At 37.9% G+C, this 21,875-nt stretch overlaps 2 protein-coding genes across 4 annotated transcripts in view; one reads left to right on the top strand and one right to left on the bottom strand.

The window, feature by feature from the left end:
- Positions 1-160: 160 nt before the first annotated feature.
- WBP4 (WW domain binding protein 4) lies at positions 161-20,905 on the bottom strand. Its single transcript, XM_062566933.1, has 10 exons — positions 20,833-20,905; positions 14,394-14,466; positions 12,850-12,912; positions 12,632-12,755; positions 11,597-11,818; positions 10,618-10,673; positions 7,634-7,700; positions 5,536-5,702; positions 4,345-4,556; positions 161-2,588 (listed from the first exon to the last, which is right to left on the bottom strand). Coding segments are annotated over exons 1-10 (1,194 nt in total). The 5' UTR covers positions 20,835-20,905; the 3' UTR covers positions 161-2,380.
- ELF1 (E74 like ETS transcription factor 1) overlaps positions 20,886-21,875 on the top strand; it is a 92,977-nt gene continuing 91,987 nt past the window's right edge. The window contains exon 1 of one of the 3 annotated variants that reach the window (XM_062566932.1): positions 20,886-21,089. The gene's annotated coding sequence lies outside the window, so the exon portion shown is untranslated. The remainder of the gene's footprint in view (positions 21,090-21,875) is intronic. The other 2 variants (XM_062566926.1, XM_062566931.1) reach the window with 2 other exon arrangements.

Here is a 21,875-nt window from a genome sequence, read left to right as displayed (position 1 = left end):
TGTTAACCATAAGCAGAGCCTACTATAAAAAAAAAAAAAGAAAAAAAAAAAAAGAGAGCAAATGAATGATAAAATATTCTATAAAGATCATAAAGAAATCAATAAACTTGAGGCCTGAAGTAACAGAAATGGAATGAGTACAGCAGTACAAAACACAAGCTCATAAAAAAAATTTTTTTATTTAAATGAAAGCATGATCAGCTGCAATCTCAGCAGTTGGCAATGGCAAAGGAGCAGAAAGAACTAGTTGTATTGGTAAATAACAGGGCACCCAGAGCAGACAGCATGATGCAGTCACATGAAAGCAAATGTAGTTCAAGGGTGTACCAAGAGTTATTTCCAATACTCCAAGGAAGTATTAGTGACATCATGCATGGCCTTAATCTTTTTCAAATATAGAGCTTAGACAAATTCAGACTGGAATGGATGAAAAGTAAAGTGCTGGCAGGGTAATGAAGATTCATACTTCATTTGATTCATACACACACACACACACACACACACAAAAGAAAAAACACACAAAAAAATCCCAAACAACAAAACACACCATGATGGAATCAAGAGGAAAAGCTACTTTAGCTCAAGGGCAATACTTGTGTAAATTGGGAATAAATGAGCGTAAACTGACACAAAAACATGTAGGCTAGAAACTAGGAACAGGTTCCCTTATGCTTGAGTCATGAGGTTCAAATAACACTAAGAACAAAAACCCCTAAAACCCTAGAGCTAGATAACAAAGAAAACTTTCAAATTTTTCAGAACAAAATTCAGAAGACTATAACCTTGACAAAGAAGCCCAAGAAACACATAGAACTAAAACCAATACTTAATTCTCCTCTAACTGCACATAAAATGTCACAGAATTAAAAAAAGGAAAAAAAAAAGAGATCTTGGCTTCTTTCATAATACATGATAAACCAGATTCCCAATTTTGCACTCTTTCCCCAGCTGACCTGACACATTAATAGTCATTTTTTCAATGAAGTTCAAGCTCAGCAGTTACCAAATTTATTTTGCTGTAGCTGGACTCTGAGAAATGTTTTAACTGTACTATTTTTGACTACCACTCTCCTGAACAAGGCACTGTGAATGTTAAAATGAAGACATATTTTCGAATGGATTTATGATTTGAACCTTTATGGCCCACCATTTGTAAATACATTTGTTGTCTCAGGCAGACAATAAAACTTTGATGATACTAAAGGCAGACTATTCCCACTAGATGACGAAATCAAACCTACTACCCTCAAGAAAACGTTGACGCATTTACACTGCATATTTTCAACAGCCAAGCACGGCAGTGAAGCCATCTCGGACAGTTCAGCCGCCAGCTTTACTTGTTCATCGTTCCTTCTCTCCTATGGTACTGCAAATGATGGAGCTTCAAAGTGCTTAGCTCCTTTCAGCTGTTATGAGCAGCCAGCTGATGCTGTCTGCAACTATTCAATACATCCATCTTACCAATAGACAAAAACATCACCTCAAAAGGGATGCTGTATGCTACAGCAGGGCTAGACCTATGGAACACTTTTTCATGGAACTGTCATACAATTTTTTTTTTTTTTTTACAGGGAGGGAGACAAAAAGAAATCAAGACCAAGAAATAAAACTTAATGTGTAAAAAGAAAGAAAAATTCAAGTAGAGACAAAATAACAACACAATATACAATGGGAAGACACCACAGAAAAATCTACTCCAGCAGAAGTGGTTCTGGTGCTGTTATTACAGTCAAGATTCATCAGGTTGCAGAACTGTAATACATTTATCATGAATGTAGACAAGTAATTCTTTTAGAATGTAATTTGAAATGCATGGCACTGATGTGACCAACTCCTCTAAAAACAGCTTTCAAACTATCTGTTTGAAGAGTTGGAACTCTTACCACCTACTGTTTTGCAAGCAATGAGCCAAAGGTTAGTAAAGCACATTATTTCTACTCATTAGCTTGGAAACTACTCCACATGAACTACCTTGCGGGCTGCTTCTGCTTTCTTGTACGCCATTGATCCAGTTCTTGTGCAAAAGTAAAAGGTCTGTACCATTTTTCCCAAAATACGGATTACTACATTCTCACATACTTAGAAAAGGAGTAAAAAACCTTGCACAACGTATTTAAAACAGCTTACACTGAGCAAATTGAACTTAGATGGTACGGTTAAAATAATAAATGTATTTACAATACTGCATAAGTAATATAACACAAACTTCCATTCCAAAAGCAATCACATCAAAATAAATTTAAAAAAATATTACAACTCATGTTTTAATAGCTATAAATCCTTAATTTCTAACCAACGTTTTCTTTATAAAAGCCTGTTTAAAATATTAAACTTTTGATTCTCTCTAGCTTAAACAGAATCTAAAATGATTTGTTAAATATTACTGATCACTTAGTCTTTGTCTTAAGTTTCTAGATTTTCCATTTTCAAATTTTCTCTTTTTAAATGTTGGTTCCCCTTCTGACAGGTCTCCAAGAGAGGTGACTGTCTTCTCTTTAAATATCACTTTTGCATCTTCTGGAACTTCTAGCACTGGAGGTGGTAGACTGTCACTCTCTGCACTAGGAAGCTCCAGGTCCACTTTTTCACTGTGAGAAGAGAGTAAAAAAGAAAAGGAAAGAACAAAAATAAAGTGGAGGGGTTAATCTACATAGAGAAAACCAACTCTGCCAGTTGTACCAGTAACATCCATATTTAGTTGTCAAAGCAGCTTTGAAAAACTCCTATGAAAATACATGAGCAGGTTACAAAGTTTTCTAGCCCAGATCACCAGTACAACCAGGATCAAGACAAAAACACGTGCTATATCTGTTTTGTGTGAACTGGCACACAAAGTAAAAAAATTGAGACCTCAGTTCTGTACCATGCTTATAACATGGTCCAACTACTGATCATGTAAACAGTCCTATAAAAACCAACAGGGCTGCATGTTTGTAAATTTAAGAATGTTGAAAGACTGACATCAGTGAGCAATTAACAATAGTTCAATGCTAAAATGCTCTTGAGTAGTTTTCCTCAAATGTCCATTGCAGGTCTATTATTCAACACTTCAGTTAGTTTTCTACATGACAGAATAGAAAACAGGCTTACCAAATTGGCAAGTTACCTAAGTTGGGAGAGAGAGTTTTGGAGGACAGGCTCATAGCTAACACTGATCTTGACAAAGGCATGATCTAAAAATTGCCAATCAGTTTAAGGAGATCATCAGCAAAACACTGTGATCTAAATGAGTAACCTGTGGCACAAACATAAAATGAAGAACAACTGAACACTAAGCAGAAAATGATCTAGGAGATCACAAGCCCATCATAAATCACACTAACATTAAACTATTGCAAAGCAACACACTTAAAACGATAATTTGTATTGCTGGCCAATTTGTAAAAGAAATCCTTCTTGTGTTGGTCTGATGTCAGATGGTGTACTGCACCCAATTTCAGCTACTGTGGCTCAATATTTTAATTTTCTTTCTACTTAACTTTATTTTGGATACACAAATTAGGGAGCAAGATAAACAGGAGTTCAACCAGAAGACTTCTATTGCAAGGCTGAATGGAAGTTAGACAAAAAAAAATGCTTGACAAAGGGCTACGCCCTTCAGGTGAAGGGTTAGAATTAGTACAGAACCATGAATTGAGAAATAATTCGGTGCTTGTGAAACTAACTTAGCCCTACACACTGGGCTTAGCTAGAACTTGCTTGGAGTCTAATAAAGCACGCTTGTTACGTCAGCAGCTAGTGATCCTACTGGGAAGGAATTCAAATAAATGCTAATATAGCATGATCAAGATGCTGCTGTTCCTAGAAAATTGGCCCCAGCATGGGATAGTTAAGATAGATCTTGAACTCTACATAGAGTTCGCCCAATTAACCATTCATCAGAAAGAAACAGAACTTAAGACTAGAAGATAGAGACCCCGAGAAAGCTACCTATGCTGCTTCCCAGCTCGAAAGCAGCTGAAGCAGAAGCTCTTATAGAGCTTCTGAGGCAGCCAAACCACACTTTTGAAGGAGATGATGCTAAGGAACATAAACTTAGAGGAACTATATTTACATAGTTAAATGTCAGCCTCTCAAAAAAATAATGGATGGCAGCAACCCACTAATGCACCGAAGTTTATTTTGAACTTATGGTGTACTTTAAACTACAAACAAAACAGCATCACCATCCTCCATGGAAAGATATTCCTTAAAATAATCACCTAGACAAAAATTGTATTTGGACTACATTCCCAATAATTGCTAAGCTTGCTCTGCCAAGTCAGAAACAAAAGCTTCAGCTCTTGAAAACAAGCACTCTGGAAATAGAAGTTATGAGAATGCCTATGGCAAACAGATACCTACCAGGTGTCTTCTTCCTCTTTAACTGCTTCCCAGATTCCATAAGGGTTAGTCTTCTTGGATACGTCACTGGAGATTTCTTGGGAAACTGAGGTAGTCTCCTCTTTACCAACAGCTTCTTCCTGTTTAACTTCCCGCCATTGACCATAAGGGCCTAACTTTTTAGCTTTGTGAGATTTCTTTTCCTCTGTTTCTTCACCATTATCTCCTTTCCTCTAAAGAGGAAAAAACCCACCTTAAGCAAAAATGCCTAAATAAAAACACAACGTAGCTTTATTTTACATCTTTTATTTATAATTATCTACTATTTATACTTTTCAACTAAGAATATCTTGAAACAATAAATCTCATATTGTAGTAAAATCTTAACATTTTCTCCTTGCACTTTCATCCCATACACAGTTGAAAAAAAGTCTTCAATATTAGAAAAAATTAAAGTTGGGAAGTCCCATCTATCATGGCTGATGAGAGCAAGAAGCAGCCAATACAAACTTGAAAATAAAGCTTAATAGGCTTAAAAAAAAGAAAGATGAAATGTATCATATACAGCTTCCTGTATGCACACATACACACGCCCTTTACAGCTAGCAAGTACCTGTTAGTACTTTAGAATGATGCACAGTGAAACAAAAATACATATTTTATAAGTTACATCTGTCTATTAATCCATTTTATATTTAAACTGTCTCTGGACTGTCCTTGTTCTGGACTACTAGTTCAAAAGAAATCAGTCCAACAAGAGCCATAATGACAGCCTTTATCTTAACTTTTAGTTTTGAAGACAAAAATATCTGATACAGGTTTTCTGCTGCCATTGTTTTTTTAAATTAAGGACTCTGCCTAGAGTCCTTGAATGTGACTCGGGCAGTCACATTTACCAGTGAAGGTTAGAAGTCATAACCTCACACTGAAACTCAAGTCATTTTGTGGATTATTTCAGAGTTGACAGTGCCCTTTGTCAGAGAACATCACACTTTTGGCAGGCTGAAAGACCATACTGTGTATCCTGGAACAGTGCTATCAATGTGCCAAATAACTGAATAAAGATTAATTTTACAATTCAAACAAGTGCAAACTTTTATTTCAGTTGTAATGTTTACAATGAATATAGCATATTGTAAAGGTAAAACACAAAGTCATCTTAGGCTAGGAAATGAATACTGTACATAAAATAGACCTGAAGATAGAACTTACCTTGAAATTTATTTTTGGACTTTGCTCTTCACTTTCACTATCTTCCTTTTCAGAGTCTGATTCAGACGTTTTGGAATCTGTTTCTGTAAGCTCTTTAGAATGCTTGTCACGTTGACTCTTCTCATTTGAAGATGAAACAAAACCATCAGGTTTCTCCCAAGTGGATACTGTCCAAGATATTTGGATTACCATATTATTTATGTTTCAATCTATTATTGCTTTGATGGCATTAACTTCTAGTATTGATGCTGCCTTATGCAAAATACAGCAAATAATTTAGCTCAAGGCTTTTGCCTTTGTTCAGTATGCGCTCTCTCTCTCTCTCCTTTTTCTTTTTTCTTAATAAACTTAATCAGAAAGGTAATACTTCACTTCCCAGCAGAAATATTCTCATGGCAGCTGACTTCACTTTTGAAAAAGCCTGTTGTAACCAGTGCTTAAGAAAAAGGTAATAAATAGCAAAGTAGAAGATGGTGTTTGCATCTCATCCTAAAATAGGACAGATGATTTGCCCTCTGAAGGTGCCTGATGATTTGATTTGTCTATTGATTACAAAGAAAGGATAAGATAAGAACCCTAACTCTGAGCCTCTTAACTCTAGGACAGATTAATCCCTTCCCTGTGCTACTTGGCTCAGTAATATGAGGATTCTAATTAAGGAGTAGTCAAGTAAATAGGAAATATAAACACAAATCTGAAAAGATCTGAAAATATCTACAGGACATGACCTCATTTTCAATTAGAAGTAGTATTCTAGAAAATATATTGAAAGGAAATATGTAAATTTTAAAGCTGACTCAATGGTCTTAAAACTGTTGTTAGTAACAACAAGGTAAAAGTATACTGACTTATAATAAATTACTTTCTATAAGCTTTCAATGTAATAAAACAATCATCATTCCCATTATTTTATATATTTTCAAAGATACTCCCAGCTGAAAAAACTTAACAGGTATGCTTCTAAACATATCTTGGAGAAGTAAAGGCACAAGGTACTGACAGTCAGTGGTTTTGAACTAACAAAAGTCTGTGAAGGGTACTTGTGTCATCTAGCTTTAGGCCATTAACCGAGAAGGCTCATTTTCCAAGGCGTCCCACACAGTCGATGGAGTAAGCCTTCCAAGTATGACCTGGAGCAGGAATTCAGCCTAGAGATACCAGTCTCCTAAACTACATGCCTGAGATCGGACACTATAAAAATTCTCCTTGATTAAAAATTTCTCTTTTCTTCAGAGAATTGGATTCGTGTAATGGAGCTAATAAGCATTTTTCAAGCATTTCCAAAACATCTATGACTATATAAAAATAAAGGATCACTAACGCAATTTTAAAATCTCCTACACCCAAATATTACCAAATATGTTGATCTCAAAGACATTCTTCATGCCATGTGTCCATGAAGAACATTAAAAAGCAATAAAATCAAAGGCATAGAACATGTCTGAACTTAGAAGGTAGCTTTAAAAATATCCAACATCTCATTTCCCTTTCAAAAGAACAAATCACAAATGGTTTGGTTAGGGAATTGCCATGTTGAAAAACGGACTATTTTTTCTTCTATTTTGGCATTAGGAATGTCAATTCACACCCAGCAGCAGAAAGAAAATCCATGACTGGCATAAAACTACTGGCTTTTCAGAAAGGCATCACCAATCTTGCATGAATCGCCCAGATTTAGAAAACAGATGCCTGTTTTGGGGGAGTTGCCAAAAAGTTTTCCCTGTAGAAAAAAAAGAATAGAGGGAAAAGAAATAGAGGGTCTTAGTCCTGGCCTCCTTTATCAACACTATTTTAGCAAAAGGATAAAACTATGGAGATTCTTACTCAACCTTCTACAGCTGTCAAAATAAAATCCTGTTCCTTTCTGATTTCCAAATTAAAACATCAATACATTTGTATAAATGAGGAATCCATATTTTACAGTTGAGTGTGTAAAAAAATCTGAAGCCCAAGTGTATACATACTGAAAACACAGCCAAAAGCCTGCACTGACTTAAGCAAGAAGTATATTTTAACTAACGTAATGACTTAAAAAAAAATCCCCAAACTTTGAAAGGGTATTAAAACGCAATTCACTTGCAAAACAAACTCTCCCTACCTCCTGTTTGTGTGTTATAGTAGTAGGTATGACCATCTTCAGTGACACCTTCTACCCACTCTGCTGCCTGAGAAAAACATAGAGATGTTAACTTAAAAAATAGTTTTAAGGATCAATCAAAGCACCACTTGCAGAATATAACAATCCTCATCCTTTGAGTATTTCTCATTCAGGAAAATTTTACTGTTTTAAAGCTTGATTGAAACTTGGACTCCTAAAGCTGTTAGAAAATGTTCCTCTGATTCAAATGGAATACAGACTACCTAACTTTCAGTACCACAAACACAACATACACACTTTTTTCTTTTTTCTTTTTCCCCCAAACAGTGGATAATTAGAACCATCCAGCGTAGTTCAGGTTGCCATATGGTTTAAATTATGATATAATCCATTATTTTACAAGTTTTTGGTTTTCCAAAATATTAACATCTTAAATTGGAATTTCTTTTTTTGTTCCTTGTCCTACGTAGAGACTGAGGAAAAAAATTCTCCAGAAGACGGTTTTGTGAGAGCTACAGAAAACTAGTATCAATAAATACTGGAAGCAAACAAAAAATATCTTCTAAAATTTAACGTAAAACAAGACTTCACCAAAAATGCTCAAGAATGAAACTTTGGAGGAATGTATACCAATGAATTTGCTTGATTTGGAAAAATACTGATTCCAACAAAGCACTCATTTTTCCTGCTTATTTAATACAAACATGTGATATTGGGCAGAAATTGCTGGTACGTCTTTGTGGATGTGTAATTAAAACAAAAATATTTTCCAAAAATCATCCGCAGTTAAATAATCGTTAGTGGTTTACAAAACTCTAGATCTTCCTCAAGGATCTGATTCCACTAACATACATAATTCTTTACTGCTCCTCAAGTACTGATACTGCCCATTCCCCTATATAGGGTAGAACTTTGCTGCAACAGAAGTATCAGCTTCACCATATGTCATTTCTCCTTTAATAAATGCATCTGTGTGTGTATACACACACACACACTTTTGCATACATACACCTATGCATTTACTTAATGCTCTAGTAAAACTGTGTTGTCTTTTTAAAATACAAAAAATCATAAGTTTTCATATATGCTCCATAGAAAGTTATTATATAAATAGAGAAATTATACCAGTCAGTTCAGAGAATGGAAAAGTAATAAAGCCTTCAGTGAGCTACTTTCCTCAAGGTTTTGTTCTCAAAAGTTTGAATGTGCTAGTTTCAACAAGAGAGGTAAAAGGAAAATTTATCTCATTTAAATGGAAAGAGGACACTGGACTATGCTTATGTCCGTTTAGTATTTTTGTTAAAGTTAGATCCTGAACATTTCAGATCTGGTTTTAGAGGTATTCAGCAGGTATTTGACATTAGACATGCCAAGAGTCCCACTATATAAATGCTAACAGGCATGAAGTCAATCTAACTGAAGTTATATGTGGTCTTTAACATACTTTTTCATTACTGTGTTCTATTTACCTTTTGTGAAGTCTGAGGAGCAAGCTGATGTGCTATAAAACAAGGGACAGCAAATCTCACTTGAACTACATATTGCAAGCATGACCTAAAGGTCATGCTTAATGTCGGTCAAGGATAATGACAGTCCTTACTAGAGAGTTGGATATTTCCAATACCTTTAGTCAGGCTAAATGAGGGACCAATCAAATGCCCCTTTCCAGCAATAGCTGAAATAACTAACACCACCACAAAGTCAAAGATCAGGGCGAGGGAGGAATGGCAGAACGTGACCATGTGGCACAAGGGAGATATCCGAGCCAGAAGGTGACAGTTTATGATACTGCTGAGATGACCTAACGTCAAAATGCTGCCAAGAAGGGAGCTCCTTCCCGCCTCCATTTCTCACCCTGTGCTGGCATTCCTCTGACTCCCCAGTAAGCTAATTCAAGAAACCAAGCCTATAAAGCACTACCCTAAACTCAGATGTCCTCACACCCTGTGAACTAGTTCACAATCCAGTCAAATATGCACCAAGGCCCACAGCTCACAGGACCACTTTCTTTACTGGAAGACAGCAATGACGCTGCCTAAATATACTGCAAAGCTGCTCCTAGACTGAAGAGATAAATCTGAAGTATTGGTTAAAAAGCTGTGTAAAACCACAAGAGAAAGGAATCAGAAAGCTAGAGTGGCAAGTGATTGGGTAGCTCTGATATAAACTGTGCAGTCTCTTGGGAATGAACGCTGGCTGGAAAAAAAGCCTGCATTTTTAAGATGAACACTGCCTTAAAAAGAACCATAATAAAGACAGTGGACTCTAAGTACATTTTGTAAATTTGTCTAAAAATACACATAATCATAACCAGTTTCTTCTAGGACTGTAAACAAACTAATATTAAGCAAAGGCTACTTTCTCAGGCTAAGGAAAAACAATATAGAGTTACAAAATGTCACGCATTCTGAAAAAGCCAGACTCTTTTGATCCCTAACAGCAAATCTAACATTAGCGGACAACACTAACAAGGAGAGGCTGACGTGATAATGCCAGCATGACAATGAAACCTGCATAAAAAAGTCCAGCAGAAACTCTGCTCTGAGAAAGCAAAGGCTGAGAGATTAGAGTTACATGGCGAAAGGGGAGAGGGAAAGATAAAGGAGGATCAAGTATTTCATATGTGTTTTATTTTTTTTAAACTACATTGCATTCATAAGAGGCTGAATAGAATTCATTCAAAGTTTCCCACAAGCTTTCAATTTTATGAGATGAATCAAAAAAAAAGCATATTCTGCAAAAACACAACCATCACTACTCTCTTCCTTTGATAAACTAAGTGGTCAAAACAAAGGTTTATGTAGTAAAATTTCAGTTTTAATCAACTATATAGTAAATAATATATTCAAGTTATATATTTTTTAAGTTTACTAAGAGCAAGTGATCTATATTCTGTGGTCAGAAAAGACAGACATGCAAATTGTTTAGCTTATTTCTGATAAATGGTTACAAGAACAAAGGAAAAAAAAAGAGCATTTGATTACCGTCTTAGAGTTCTGACAGCTGTCTTGGAATCCTCTAGGTTTCTCCCACTGTGATTCTTAAAAAAAAAAAAACAACAAAAAAAACATTGTTTACTTCTGTCCATTTTAACGTTGTTTAGAAAAACAGATCTAAAAGTTATGACACAGATGTATGTACACATACAAACAAGTATTATAGTTGTGCTTCATCAGAAAATAAATCATCCTTGATCAAACCATGGTATTTTCACTACCATGGGACAGTAAACCAAAGTGTCAACATTGGTAGCTTTACAAGGACTAATCACTTGCCAGTATCTATTAAATTATGGCTGATACAGAGATACATAATTTTGGTACAGGAAAGTTATAATTTTTTTTTTTAATGGTCACTTTGGCCGGAAGAAACTAAACACATCACATTTTTACCTTTTGGAAATTATATTGTTTGAGGAAAGATTAAGGCAAACACTAATGTCAGTCCTTAATTTTATCAGAAATAGTTTGTAATATTTAATAATAATAGAGGATTTCTTTTATGCTTTAAATAGATCATGACACACTGCTCCTCAACAGAAGCAAGTGTAAAGGTGGGAAAAAAAAATCAGATAACAACTCATAACCATTAGAGTATTTACTGTCTTTTATGCGGACACAGTTGATGCCCAAGTAATACACCATTTTGTGTCGTATTCCTGGTAAGAAAGGTTCTTTGGAAAGGACACACCCATCTTTTCTATATTTAACCTTGAGAGGCTAATAATTCCCAGGGACATCTATTACTGAGCTTTCCCACTATTAACTTACTAACAGAAAGCAAAAATAGTCTTATGCTCTGGATACCTATGTCTTGAATGATTACTATCAAATCTCCATCTAATTTTTAACATTTTAATTATCAATTTACAACTGATAGAGCAGAAGAGTAAAGAAATACGAGTAGTCTCTTCTTATTTATGTGCAAGAATTACGTCTGCATTTGCTTCTCACTAGTTTTTACCTCCTGTGGTTGTGTTGTAGTAATATGTGTAGCCTTCAGGAGAAAATCCTTGTACCCACTCCTTCTTTTCAAGTTTTGGTGGCCTTGAGGTATCTTCAGGTATCTTTTTTTTCTTTTCCTTCTTTTCCTTTTTTTCTTTCTTTTCTTTCTTTTCTTTCTTTCCTTTAATTTCCACTGTATTACTCTGTGTTTTACTCTGTGTCGAACTGGGACCTACATCATCTTAAAGAAAATTATACTCCCTTTTAAAAAAAAAGATTAATAATCTGAACTTACATACTAGTCACTCTTGTGTAACAGCAACAACAGGAAATTTTGTTCTTTGGAGTATTTTCAGTCATAGCATCACACATACAGCAGATAAACTGAACAAGATTCTAAAAGAACCTTGCATTTTAACAATACTAAAGTTCCATGAGAAAGTCCAAATATCATAGGATGAGTAACATGAAGAAAAAAAACACAAGAACTTGTGAATTCTCAGTAACAAAGAAAAGGAAACTAAAAGAGTTATGGAAAAGATGGCTTCCCCAGGACCTTGAAACTATGAAATTTTCTTTTTCTTCCCCTTTTTTTAATAGGATTTATCGTCACACTGACAGAATAAAGGTACTTGCTGAACTACAAACTGAGTAGGAGATTCAAAGCTCCACTCTTTGATAGCAGTGAGGTCCAAGCTCTCCTATCTGATAAGAACTTTGTCTCCGCTGGCAGAAGTGAAACACACAATTAACTAAACGAAGCTGCAGTGCTGCTTGCAAGTGCAAACTACAGACTTTCTCCTATCACATTGTTTAATTATCTACTCTAAATTGGATTGTTCCATGGGCAGAGGACACCATAGCTAAAAACATTCTGTACTGCAATTTCCACCACTGGCAAATTGAAGGCTCCATTATTTTTTTTAGCAAGCAAATTCAGACCTAGAGGCCTAAAAATCTAAATCTATGTTCCTAAAACCTAATGTAAGAAAAAAAATCCTATTCAATATTCTTTCAATTCCATCTTTAATCCTTTGGCAGTTCTATGAACTACCTGGCTTAACTCCAAGCCTTTTCAAATCCTCTTGATACGCTTTCATTGCAGCTTCCTCCATTGCTGCAAATTCTTTTGACATATTTTCTTCTTCTTTTGCTTTTTCCAAGCTTTTCTTTTTAATCTATGAAAACAAAAGTGAAAAACAAAAAAGATTAAACAAGTCTGACAAAGAGATTAAAAATGCATATTTGTGAAAAAAAAGATGTTTGAGTTACCTCACTAATTCTTTTTGTCACATTTTCTTTATGATTCTTTCCCCTTTCATGAAATTCAATGCTCTTCAAAACAAGAAAAAATACATATGATACAATTTAAATTAGTTTGTTTTAGTTAGTAAAATTCAGTTAAACTAAACTTAGTTGTATAAGCCTAAATATAACCTGTTTTGAAAATACTTAGAGCAAACACTATAGCTATAAAATATTTGCTGAGGAACATTAAGAAAGATTCAAAATTGAAATTATGAAAAAACAGTAACACTCTGAAATGGTATTACAAAATTTCATACTCTGTATCTGTAACATTTAAGTTTTTTATAACTAGAAACAAGCAGCAGGGAGCTTGGGTTCCCTCTCCATGCTATTCTTCTAAGTATCATCTCTTGATTTTTTTTTAAACTCACTGTTTGTTTTCCTGCAAGCTTTCAAAAAATGAGATTTATTTAACATTCCAAATATTCCTGTGGTTCTTAATTAGATTATGCTATGCTCCACAAAGATCCTATGAATTTAAGCCAGTCTGCAGGTCCACAAAATCTGAGACAGAGGGCAGAAAAAGGAAAATGGGAGAGTTAGGTAACTATGGACAACAGGATGGTCGGTAAGCTAAAACTGTCAAAAAGCCTCAAACTTGTAGAAACTGGGAGTTCAGAAGCTTTACAAGTACAACAGTTGAGGTCCTAATATGGTTCACACAGCAAAACATCTGAACTAATCTAGGTATTCAAAAGCTAGATGTCTAAACCTGACCTAGTGACCCTAAAATTTCTTTCCAGGGATAAAGACTTCCAGAGGATGATTCATCTCACTCAAAGACAGGCTTACAGGTTACCTAAATCCCTCAATGAATATTTCTCTTCTCTGACTACAGAAAGAGACCTCAAGTGATTAACTTACACTGGTGCTTCTGAACTGTCAATATCTAACTGTAAGCAAGATGAAGCTCAGCTCTAGAAGTACTCTTGGCATCAAGTTAGGAGTGCAAACCACCCTCTGAGTTAGAAACCACTGGCTCTAGTAATTTGCAAAAGTTGTCTGCAAATCAGATGCACCTTTCCAGAATGGAGTAACAAGGTAACAACCCCCCAACACATTTCTGCGGGCTATGTGAAATGAGAAAAAACTCCTTTAAACACTTGCAGCACTAGCTATACCAGGCCTACCCATAAACACATGCCAGGTCTTGCTTTCTGTTTGCATACTAAGGCTAGGAATAGGTCATGCAGATCTGTTAAGGTTTATAGACAGATAACATTTCAAGAAAGATCAAATGTTAAGTTACAGAACCTGAAGGAAAAGCAGGATTAGATACTTCAGCTCTTATCTTCTACTGCCAAAGAGAACAGCATAGACCATCTTGTGTGCAGATACCCGTTTATCATTTAATATGCTTTAAATATCACAGGTAAGTATTACAGAGACATTTTAAAACAGTATTATTTCATGCATCAAGAGACTGGTATCAAAAGTTATTTTAAAAGCTTGCAATTCAAATTCCTGGTATCTAAGAATAATTAAAATAATACAATAAATCATCCTACAGGTCTGTTGTCTGCTATCCAGCACTTGCAGTAATCACAGAATTTTTTTGGCTGAGATTTCCAGTAATCGGCCCTGAAAAAGAAAAAAGAAATTGTAATCTGAGAAAGTACTAAACGTAAAGGTTTTTACATATGTAGCCCCAGCAACTAAATCTAGTCTTATTCGGGTGATCCTTTGGTAAGGGTTTCTTACAAACTACGGGGAATGAGCAAGTGTAGCCCTATTGATTAATGTTCCACACAGCATGGCTCAGTGTTAGCACTGTGTCCAACTGACTCCTGAAGACTACAAAATTTTCTATAATGGAAATGCTGCTAGAAGAGCCAAAAATAGAAGGTAACACTAGCCAAAGATTAACAAGCTCTTTAGTAAAGACAGAATTGTTAAGAGATTTGCAACTTGTTATTTTTTTTATAACAATGCATACAACAAATACTTTTAACTGTAAAATTTTTGATTTAATGTCCAAGACCATTTTGGATTCAGTACAGTGAGCTTAGCAACAGAAAGGTATAGTTTTGGACAATGTGAGCTAATGGAAGGGCTCCTGGAACAGATTCTGACCTGTTGGGTCATAGACAATACAGCAAATGATTTAGATGTTTCAGAATAAAAAACAGGGTACTTTTGAACCATGCAATTTAGATAAGAAGTTGCATATGTGTGAGGGAACATAAGAGAACTCTGCAGAGCTCAGAAGTTAATACACAAAAGTTCTTAATAAAAAAAAGTCCAACCCCTACAACAACTAAATAAAGGTTGTTTCTTCATCAACAACCCTTTTCAATGCCAGATGAGGCTCTTACATGAACAGAAATAAATTCCATTTCTTTCTGGCTTACAGAAATGGATGCAACGCTTTGGTTCAATAGAAAACATTCCAGTAACATAATTTGATGTTTTTAAATTAGAAGAATGAGGGGCAAAAAAGAAATAAAAACAACTCAAGATAACACTTGAAATAGTAGAAACATTTAAAAAAGCCCAAAAAATTAATCTTTGTTGTACATTGATCTTCAGATGGGAAAAGTACAAGGAAAATACTTTCTGACAACTTTATTCAATAAAAATGAAGTCTTCTCCACGAACAAAAAAATGCACCCCTAAACATTATGATATGTGTAAGCAGGTCTTTCATATCAGTCAGGTTCATCTCTGTTACAGTACTTAACATTGAAGTACGGATATTAAAACAAGCTCTCCCATCAAGCTTAATGTAAAGTACAATTGCTAAGAAGCAATCACAATTCAAAACTGTAAATCTGAACGATACACTGCAAAAAATGCATTAACTTGCAAGCAATACTGTGTTGGCAACATGCAGCTTTTAGGGCAATTTTCTGGTAAGCTAAAAAGCAGCAGCTGGGCTTCCCCCTAATTCAAACAGAAATCCACTCATCCCTAAATGGTGTACTTTAAAACTGGGTGATTACTTTGTCACACATTTAATTAAAAGGCTTTTGAGATTTATATTCCAAAATGCACTCAGGCCAAAGCCCTGGCTTGAAACTAACACTCTGGCTTGAAAACCAAGTGGGTGGGAGGGAGATTATCACAGAGCTCAGAAATACCTCTAGGCCCTTTCTCCTATTTGAGCTATAGCTCCTAAATTGTCTCTAAATCCTTTTACATCATCTAAGACAAATTTTCAGCTAAAACTTGGGTTAACTTTCCTAAGGCAGAGAACTAGTTCTGACAGAAAGCATACAAATCACAAAACAACCTCATACATGTTTCAGAGGTGCAAGAATATCTGTGCATTTCCAAGTATAACCCAATAGGACTCCTCCTCATGAAAAGAATCAAGCATCAATGCTAAAATTAGGACTGTATGGTTGCTTTTATCAAAAGTCAAGACATGAGAGTCAAGCTCTACGTGTTAGAGAAATCATGCTGGTGAGTCCAGGGCTTAAGTACGAAATATTTGCCTTTAAGTTAAAAACCTTTTATCTTCATCTGCTGTTATCTTTGATAGATGTGGGAACCAACTCTATAATGTTAAATATAAAATAAATGTAAAAAATGCTCAGTGCTATAGACCTGGTATTATCCCGGGATCCTTAAATTTTGCATTTCATGATTAATGAGAGTTAATTGCATAAATTACGGTCCCAATTCAGAGACTTACGAGTATGCAGAGTACTCTACGTTGAGTAGTTCTCTCAGAGATTTTACAATTCACTTCATACCACTCAAAGAAAGAACAAATTCATCTGAAATAGTCATTGAATAGCATCTGCCATTATAACAATAATAGAGCCTGCAAAACACCAGTAGAGCTGCAATGGGAGTAAACCAAAGAGTGGCATTTTGGAAAGGGAGCAGCAATTGAAGCAAAATCCCACCTCAGTAGGATTACACAAGATTTCACAGGCCCTGGCTACAAGCCTGAAAGTTAAGTCAGCTTTATGACAACGTGATTTTTTTTTTCATTAATCTACCAAACACAGGCTCATGAACAGATGCAAAGTGGTGCAAAGCTCTCTTAAATTTGTATAACTGCATACAATAATGGGATCATATCATTAAAATATCGTATTTTTTTTAAATAAGTAATTATAGTCAAATAGTAGAGTTTTTAAGACTAATCTTCTGCTCAAACTTACATCAGTAAAGTTAAGGCTAATGCTTCACTTAAGCTTTATGTTACAAGTGGTCCAGCCCACTGAGAACCAGAAAGCTGACATCACCATTACAACCATCTTCCTTAATTTCAGTGAAATGAAGTGAAAAAAACAGTCCGCAGTAAATGTTGAATACGTTGTTTTTACATGTTTGCAGGACCATGGCCTATGCACTGTACACATTTCTTCAGGTGAGGCCACTCAAACAGGAATGAAGGCAGCATACTGCCACTACTCTCAAGAAGGATGCAAGTTTTACTGGGAAGCTCTTTCTCCCAGGAAGGTTTCTGACAAAAAGTCAGTTTGGAGCTCACCCTACCAGAGCTAACTGAGTAAGTGAACTTGGCAAGCTGCTACTGGGCCTATAGGGAACAGAGACGTGCCGATACAGATGGGTAGTTTTCGACAAACTGCCATAAACTTTCAGCCAAAGCTGGAAATTTTGTACTGTTCTGAAAAAAAAAAAAAAAAAAAAAAAAAAAACACTCCTGAAGAACAGGGATTTTGTTTCAACTTCTAATGGTCAAACCTACAAGGGAAAACTTGTAAGCTCAGTTCAGAGGACTAAAGGAGATGAGGGGCGCAGCAAGAGGGAAGACAGAGTGAACATAGAACTGGTTTCTTGGAGCTTTGATGAAACGAGTAACTGCAGCAAACAGCTGTACAGTGCAAACAGCTTCAATGTTAAAAAAACGTTTTTATATTTTTGAAGTTCATTTAAGACATTGGGGGAGTGAGAACATATGGAAGAATAAATACCAACTCTGCATTTACAGCACCCTCCACGTTCACTATTTGCAACACACTGAAATTCAGACATTTTTATTTTGCATAATTCTTTTTTTTTTAACCATTAGAATCACAGAACCTATGTCAAAATGATGAGAATCTGGATTATGCTCTCCTACTGCACGAGAAACAAAGAAGTTCTGTTGACAATATTCAAAACGTAATCTGAATATTTCAGCAGTACTGGAATCCTGCATCCCAGAACTCTTGCTTTAGATCTGCTTGCCAATGTGCAAGTTTCCTTTCCTAACAACTTAGAGTATTATTAATGTTTTAACAGATGGTGTAATCAGCCTTCCTATTTTGGAAGCTTTAAGCAACCCTAATAAAGAACCTACCTTCAGTTGATACAGTTTTGCAAACCTTATTTTGGAACGGGGTTGAAAGTTTTGGTTCCTATCCCATACTGGCCAAAATTTTTGGATAGACAGATAGCTAGATATAAAAGAAATAAAACTGTTTCAGGTGGTTCTGAAGATGAGAAAAAAAGTAATTTGGCCAGACAAACAAAATCTGGAAGTATTTGCTTTGAACAGCTCTATTTTAAAACACCAGACTCAAAATTTGGCAGGGATGCAGGGGACTTTGTATCAGGGATATATCTGTCCAAATTATATGCCTTTAGGAAAAAAAAAGAAAAAATACATCACACACATGCTCAGCAGTCATCTTTTGATTTCATCTACAAAGATTTTCCACACATTTAACATTTTCCAGCTTTCTAAATGTTTGAGCACTGAGCAGCATTTGCATGCATCACTCTTGAATAGAGGTGTGTGAAATAACTTGTAAACAATATACAGATCCAAGTTCTTGACGACACAGTAAAATGAATTCAGATGACCTATTGTGGGATAAATATTCTGTAACAGCCACTCTACAGGTCATATTATTCAGGAACGCTAACAAATTTTATTTGGGAATACTGTGTGCTCCTAAAGCAAAATAATAATATTGCAGAAAAAAAACACACATATATTTCACCATATAGCCTCCACATGAGGAGACATTCTAGAACAGCTAATTCTAATACAGTTATTGGCAAGCCCTAAGAATGACTAGCTAAAATCAGCAGGGAAGGAAGCCAAAAAAGAAAATGAGGAAAAGGCTCTCTTGTATGGTGAACTAGGACACAGTGTAACGGCCCTAATGACCTACACTCCCTAAGAATTCATATTAACTCTTCATTCCTATTGCACTAAACTTACCCTAAAATCCTTTCTTGATTTATATCCAAGAAATTATATTTATATCCAAAAATAAGGATTCGAAAAAATCCTGAATTCCTGACACACCTATTACATGAGACTGTCCTAGCCAACATAACCTTAGTTTGCTGGTCTTCTAATGTCACCAAATGCATTCGTATGTTTGGGTCCCTAACATGCAGTAACACTGGATGAGAATTTTATCTTAATGAAACAGTGCAGTTCTGTGAAGGGCTTAGTACTTCTGGCCGTGGATTATGTGTTTTGGCAATCCTTCAATAAATTGTAATTTACAACCAAACAGCTGCTTCTTTTTATTACTGTATTAGCCCCCTCTAAACAACATATAATACAAGTCATAATCCTACAAGACAATGTCAGCACACAGTGGAATTTGCATAAGCTTCTTGATCTGACTCTGCTGAAGATTATTTGCATGGATCTGCTTTGCAAGATCACTTGTTTAAATTTTAGGTTACCTATGTTTTATGTGAAATGGAGTATCATGAACATTCGCAACAGCATACAATAATCCACAAGAATATTAGGGGGACAGACTATTGTATGCATAGAGCTGCAACAGGACTTATTTAACTTAGTTGTCTAAAAAGTTAGATGGTCAGTTGTCTAAGCTCCTTCATGTCAATGGAGGGAGACAATCCAATGGCTCCAAAGGGCCATTCTTCTTGTCCTAAAATAAGTATCTACAAAGCAAGAAACAAACTGAACTCTGTAGGTGCGTGTTTCCTCCTCCTCATACAGCAAGCCTAAAGTGAACAGTCCAAGTCAACCTCTAGAAGTTAGTTACACTCAGAGTCAGGCTATCTACTGAGTCAGAAGTATCTACCGAGAGCAGAGGTCTGCTGCTGCAGATTCAGGTGAAGGACACGGGCTATGTCAGTAAGAATATGATAAGGATTAGAAAAGAAAGGCAAAAACAGTAACATAAACTGGGTCAAGAAATTACTGAAGTATAATTTTGGCAACAACTATTAGTAAGAACACACTGCATGTAGTATGAATCTGCAAGATACAGCTCACACAACCTATCCAACAAATACTTTCTCATAAAAGATCCGTAAAGAAATTTTTGGTAGGTTTTATAATTTTTTAAGCATAGAAGTTAGGAAATCCAAAAAAGTAATAGAAATGAGTAAATGATGTTCATCTGACTTTCTCATTTAATGAAAACCAAAGCTTAGATTTCAACCTCACACTCCAAAAAACTATTAAAACAGACTTTATAGTTATTTTAAACATCTAAAATAACAACATAGAGCAGAACTAGAAGACAGTGGTTTTCCTTATTGTGATTTACCCGTAACTAGAGGTACCAAAGGAAGCCCTGCTTTAAAGGGGGGGGGGGGGGGAAGAAGGCTCGCAACTCGTCCGCAATGCTCACCACCCAACCGCTGCAGCGCAAGAAGCAGAAATGAAGTCCTTCACAAGCAGAAAGCAAAACTACCCGGTGTGTTTGAGTGAGATAAGGGTCAGAAACGCAGAAAAACAAACAACCGGGGAGGGGGGAGCAAGAGGCGGACCGAAGCGAGAAGGAAATAGCTCTGCAAGGCTGGAGGTGGGAGGGTCGCTAGCAGCAGCTGGAGCACAAGCGGGACTACGGCCGCCCGAGGAGCACCGGAGGCCCGGCCTGGCCCGGCCGACAGCACCCCCGCCCCGTGCGCCCAGGCCCACGTGCTGGGCCACGGCCCTGCCCGCCCATGTCCCCAGGGCTCCCGTGGAGGGAGCTGGCCACCGTGCGCGGAGAGGGGCCGGCCGGCCGGCCGGCACTGCACGCTCCCCCGCGGCCCGGCACTCACATCGCGGCTGCCCCGGCAGCGCTGCCGCCGCTGCCGCTCCCCTCCGGCCGCCACCAGCCGCTGGGCGGGCCACAACCAGCGCGGGGGCGGTGCAGCGCGCGCGGCTACGGGAGCCCGGGGAGCTCAATCCGCGCTCTACCTCCCCCGCCCTTCGCCACCCCGCCGTCCCTCCTCCTCCTCCGCCTCCTTCCCCCCCGCCCCCGGGAGAGGCGAGCGCTCTGCGGGGAGCCGCTCGGCGAGGGAGCCGCCGCGGCTCGGTGAGTCCTTCCCGCACGCGCCACAGGTTGCGGGTCGCCCGGGCGCCGGCGGGGGGCGAGGGGGCTCTGTCCGCACCCCGCCGGGGCCACCTCAGAACTTTGGGCAGGGGCGCGCCCCGCGGTGCTCCCCTGTCCCCCCCCCCCCCCGCTGCGGCGCCTCCCGGGGACCGCGGGTTCGAGTCCCGCGGCGGGCCGGCCGAGGGGCACTCTCACTGCCCCATGGGAGACGGGGGGGGGGGGGGGGGGGGAAGGGCTGAGGGAGGAGGAGATCGTTGAGTCACAGCGAGCGCCGTGCGCGCCCTCGGGGCTGTGGCGCCCCGTCTCGCCGGCTGCGCCTGCCAACTTTCCGCGGAGTTCAGGGCCGTGAGGGAGGAGGGTGCCGTTCGTCCCCTTCGCCGCCCTTCCCTCCGTGACCGTTGGCGGGCGCGCGCGGTGACCGTTGGCGGGCGCGCGCGGTGACCGTTGGCCGGCGCGCGGCGGCGGCGCGTGCGTGCGGGCAGGGCTGTGGGGGCGTGCGGGGGCCGCGGGTGCACCCACACGACACACGCACACACCTCGGCCCCAGACTGGCCGCGGGGCCGCCCGGGGATGCTAACCCGTGACTCCGGGTGTTTGTGGGGTTGGCCGGAGCCAGACTGCCTCAGTGTTTAGTCGTTTACTGGAGAAGTCCCACCTCAGCGTTCCTTTATTTATTTATTTTTTTTAAATAAAAGTCATACTGATTTTTCATCTCCATTCTCCCTGATATTATGTGACTAGTTTCCCAACACTGCTTCAAAAAAGGGG

Source organism: Rhea pennata, chromosome 1 (genome assembly GCF_028389875.1).
Source record: "Rhea pennata isolate bPtePen1 chromosome 1, bPtePen1.pri, whole genome shotgun sequence".
In the NCBI taxonomy this organism is placed as follows: Eukaryota; Metazoa; Chordata; class Aves; order Rheiformes; family Rheidae; genus Rhea; species Rhea pennata.
This window is presented reverse-complemented; position numbering and strand designations above follow the sequence as displayed.

Excerpts from the sequence above, each read along its gene's own strand:
- WBP4 (XM_062566933.1), bottom strand. Across the intron at positions 12,913-14,393 it reads GGATAGCAGACAACAGACCT|AGCATTGAATTTCATGAAAG; the intron begins GTAGGATGATTT and ends CTTGTTTTGAAG. Across the intron at positions 11,819-12,631 it reads AAGGCTTGGAGTTAAGCCAG|ATGATGTAGGTCCCAGTTCG; the intron begins GTAGTTCATAGA and ends ATTTTCTTTAAG.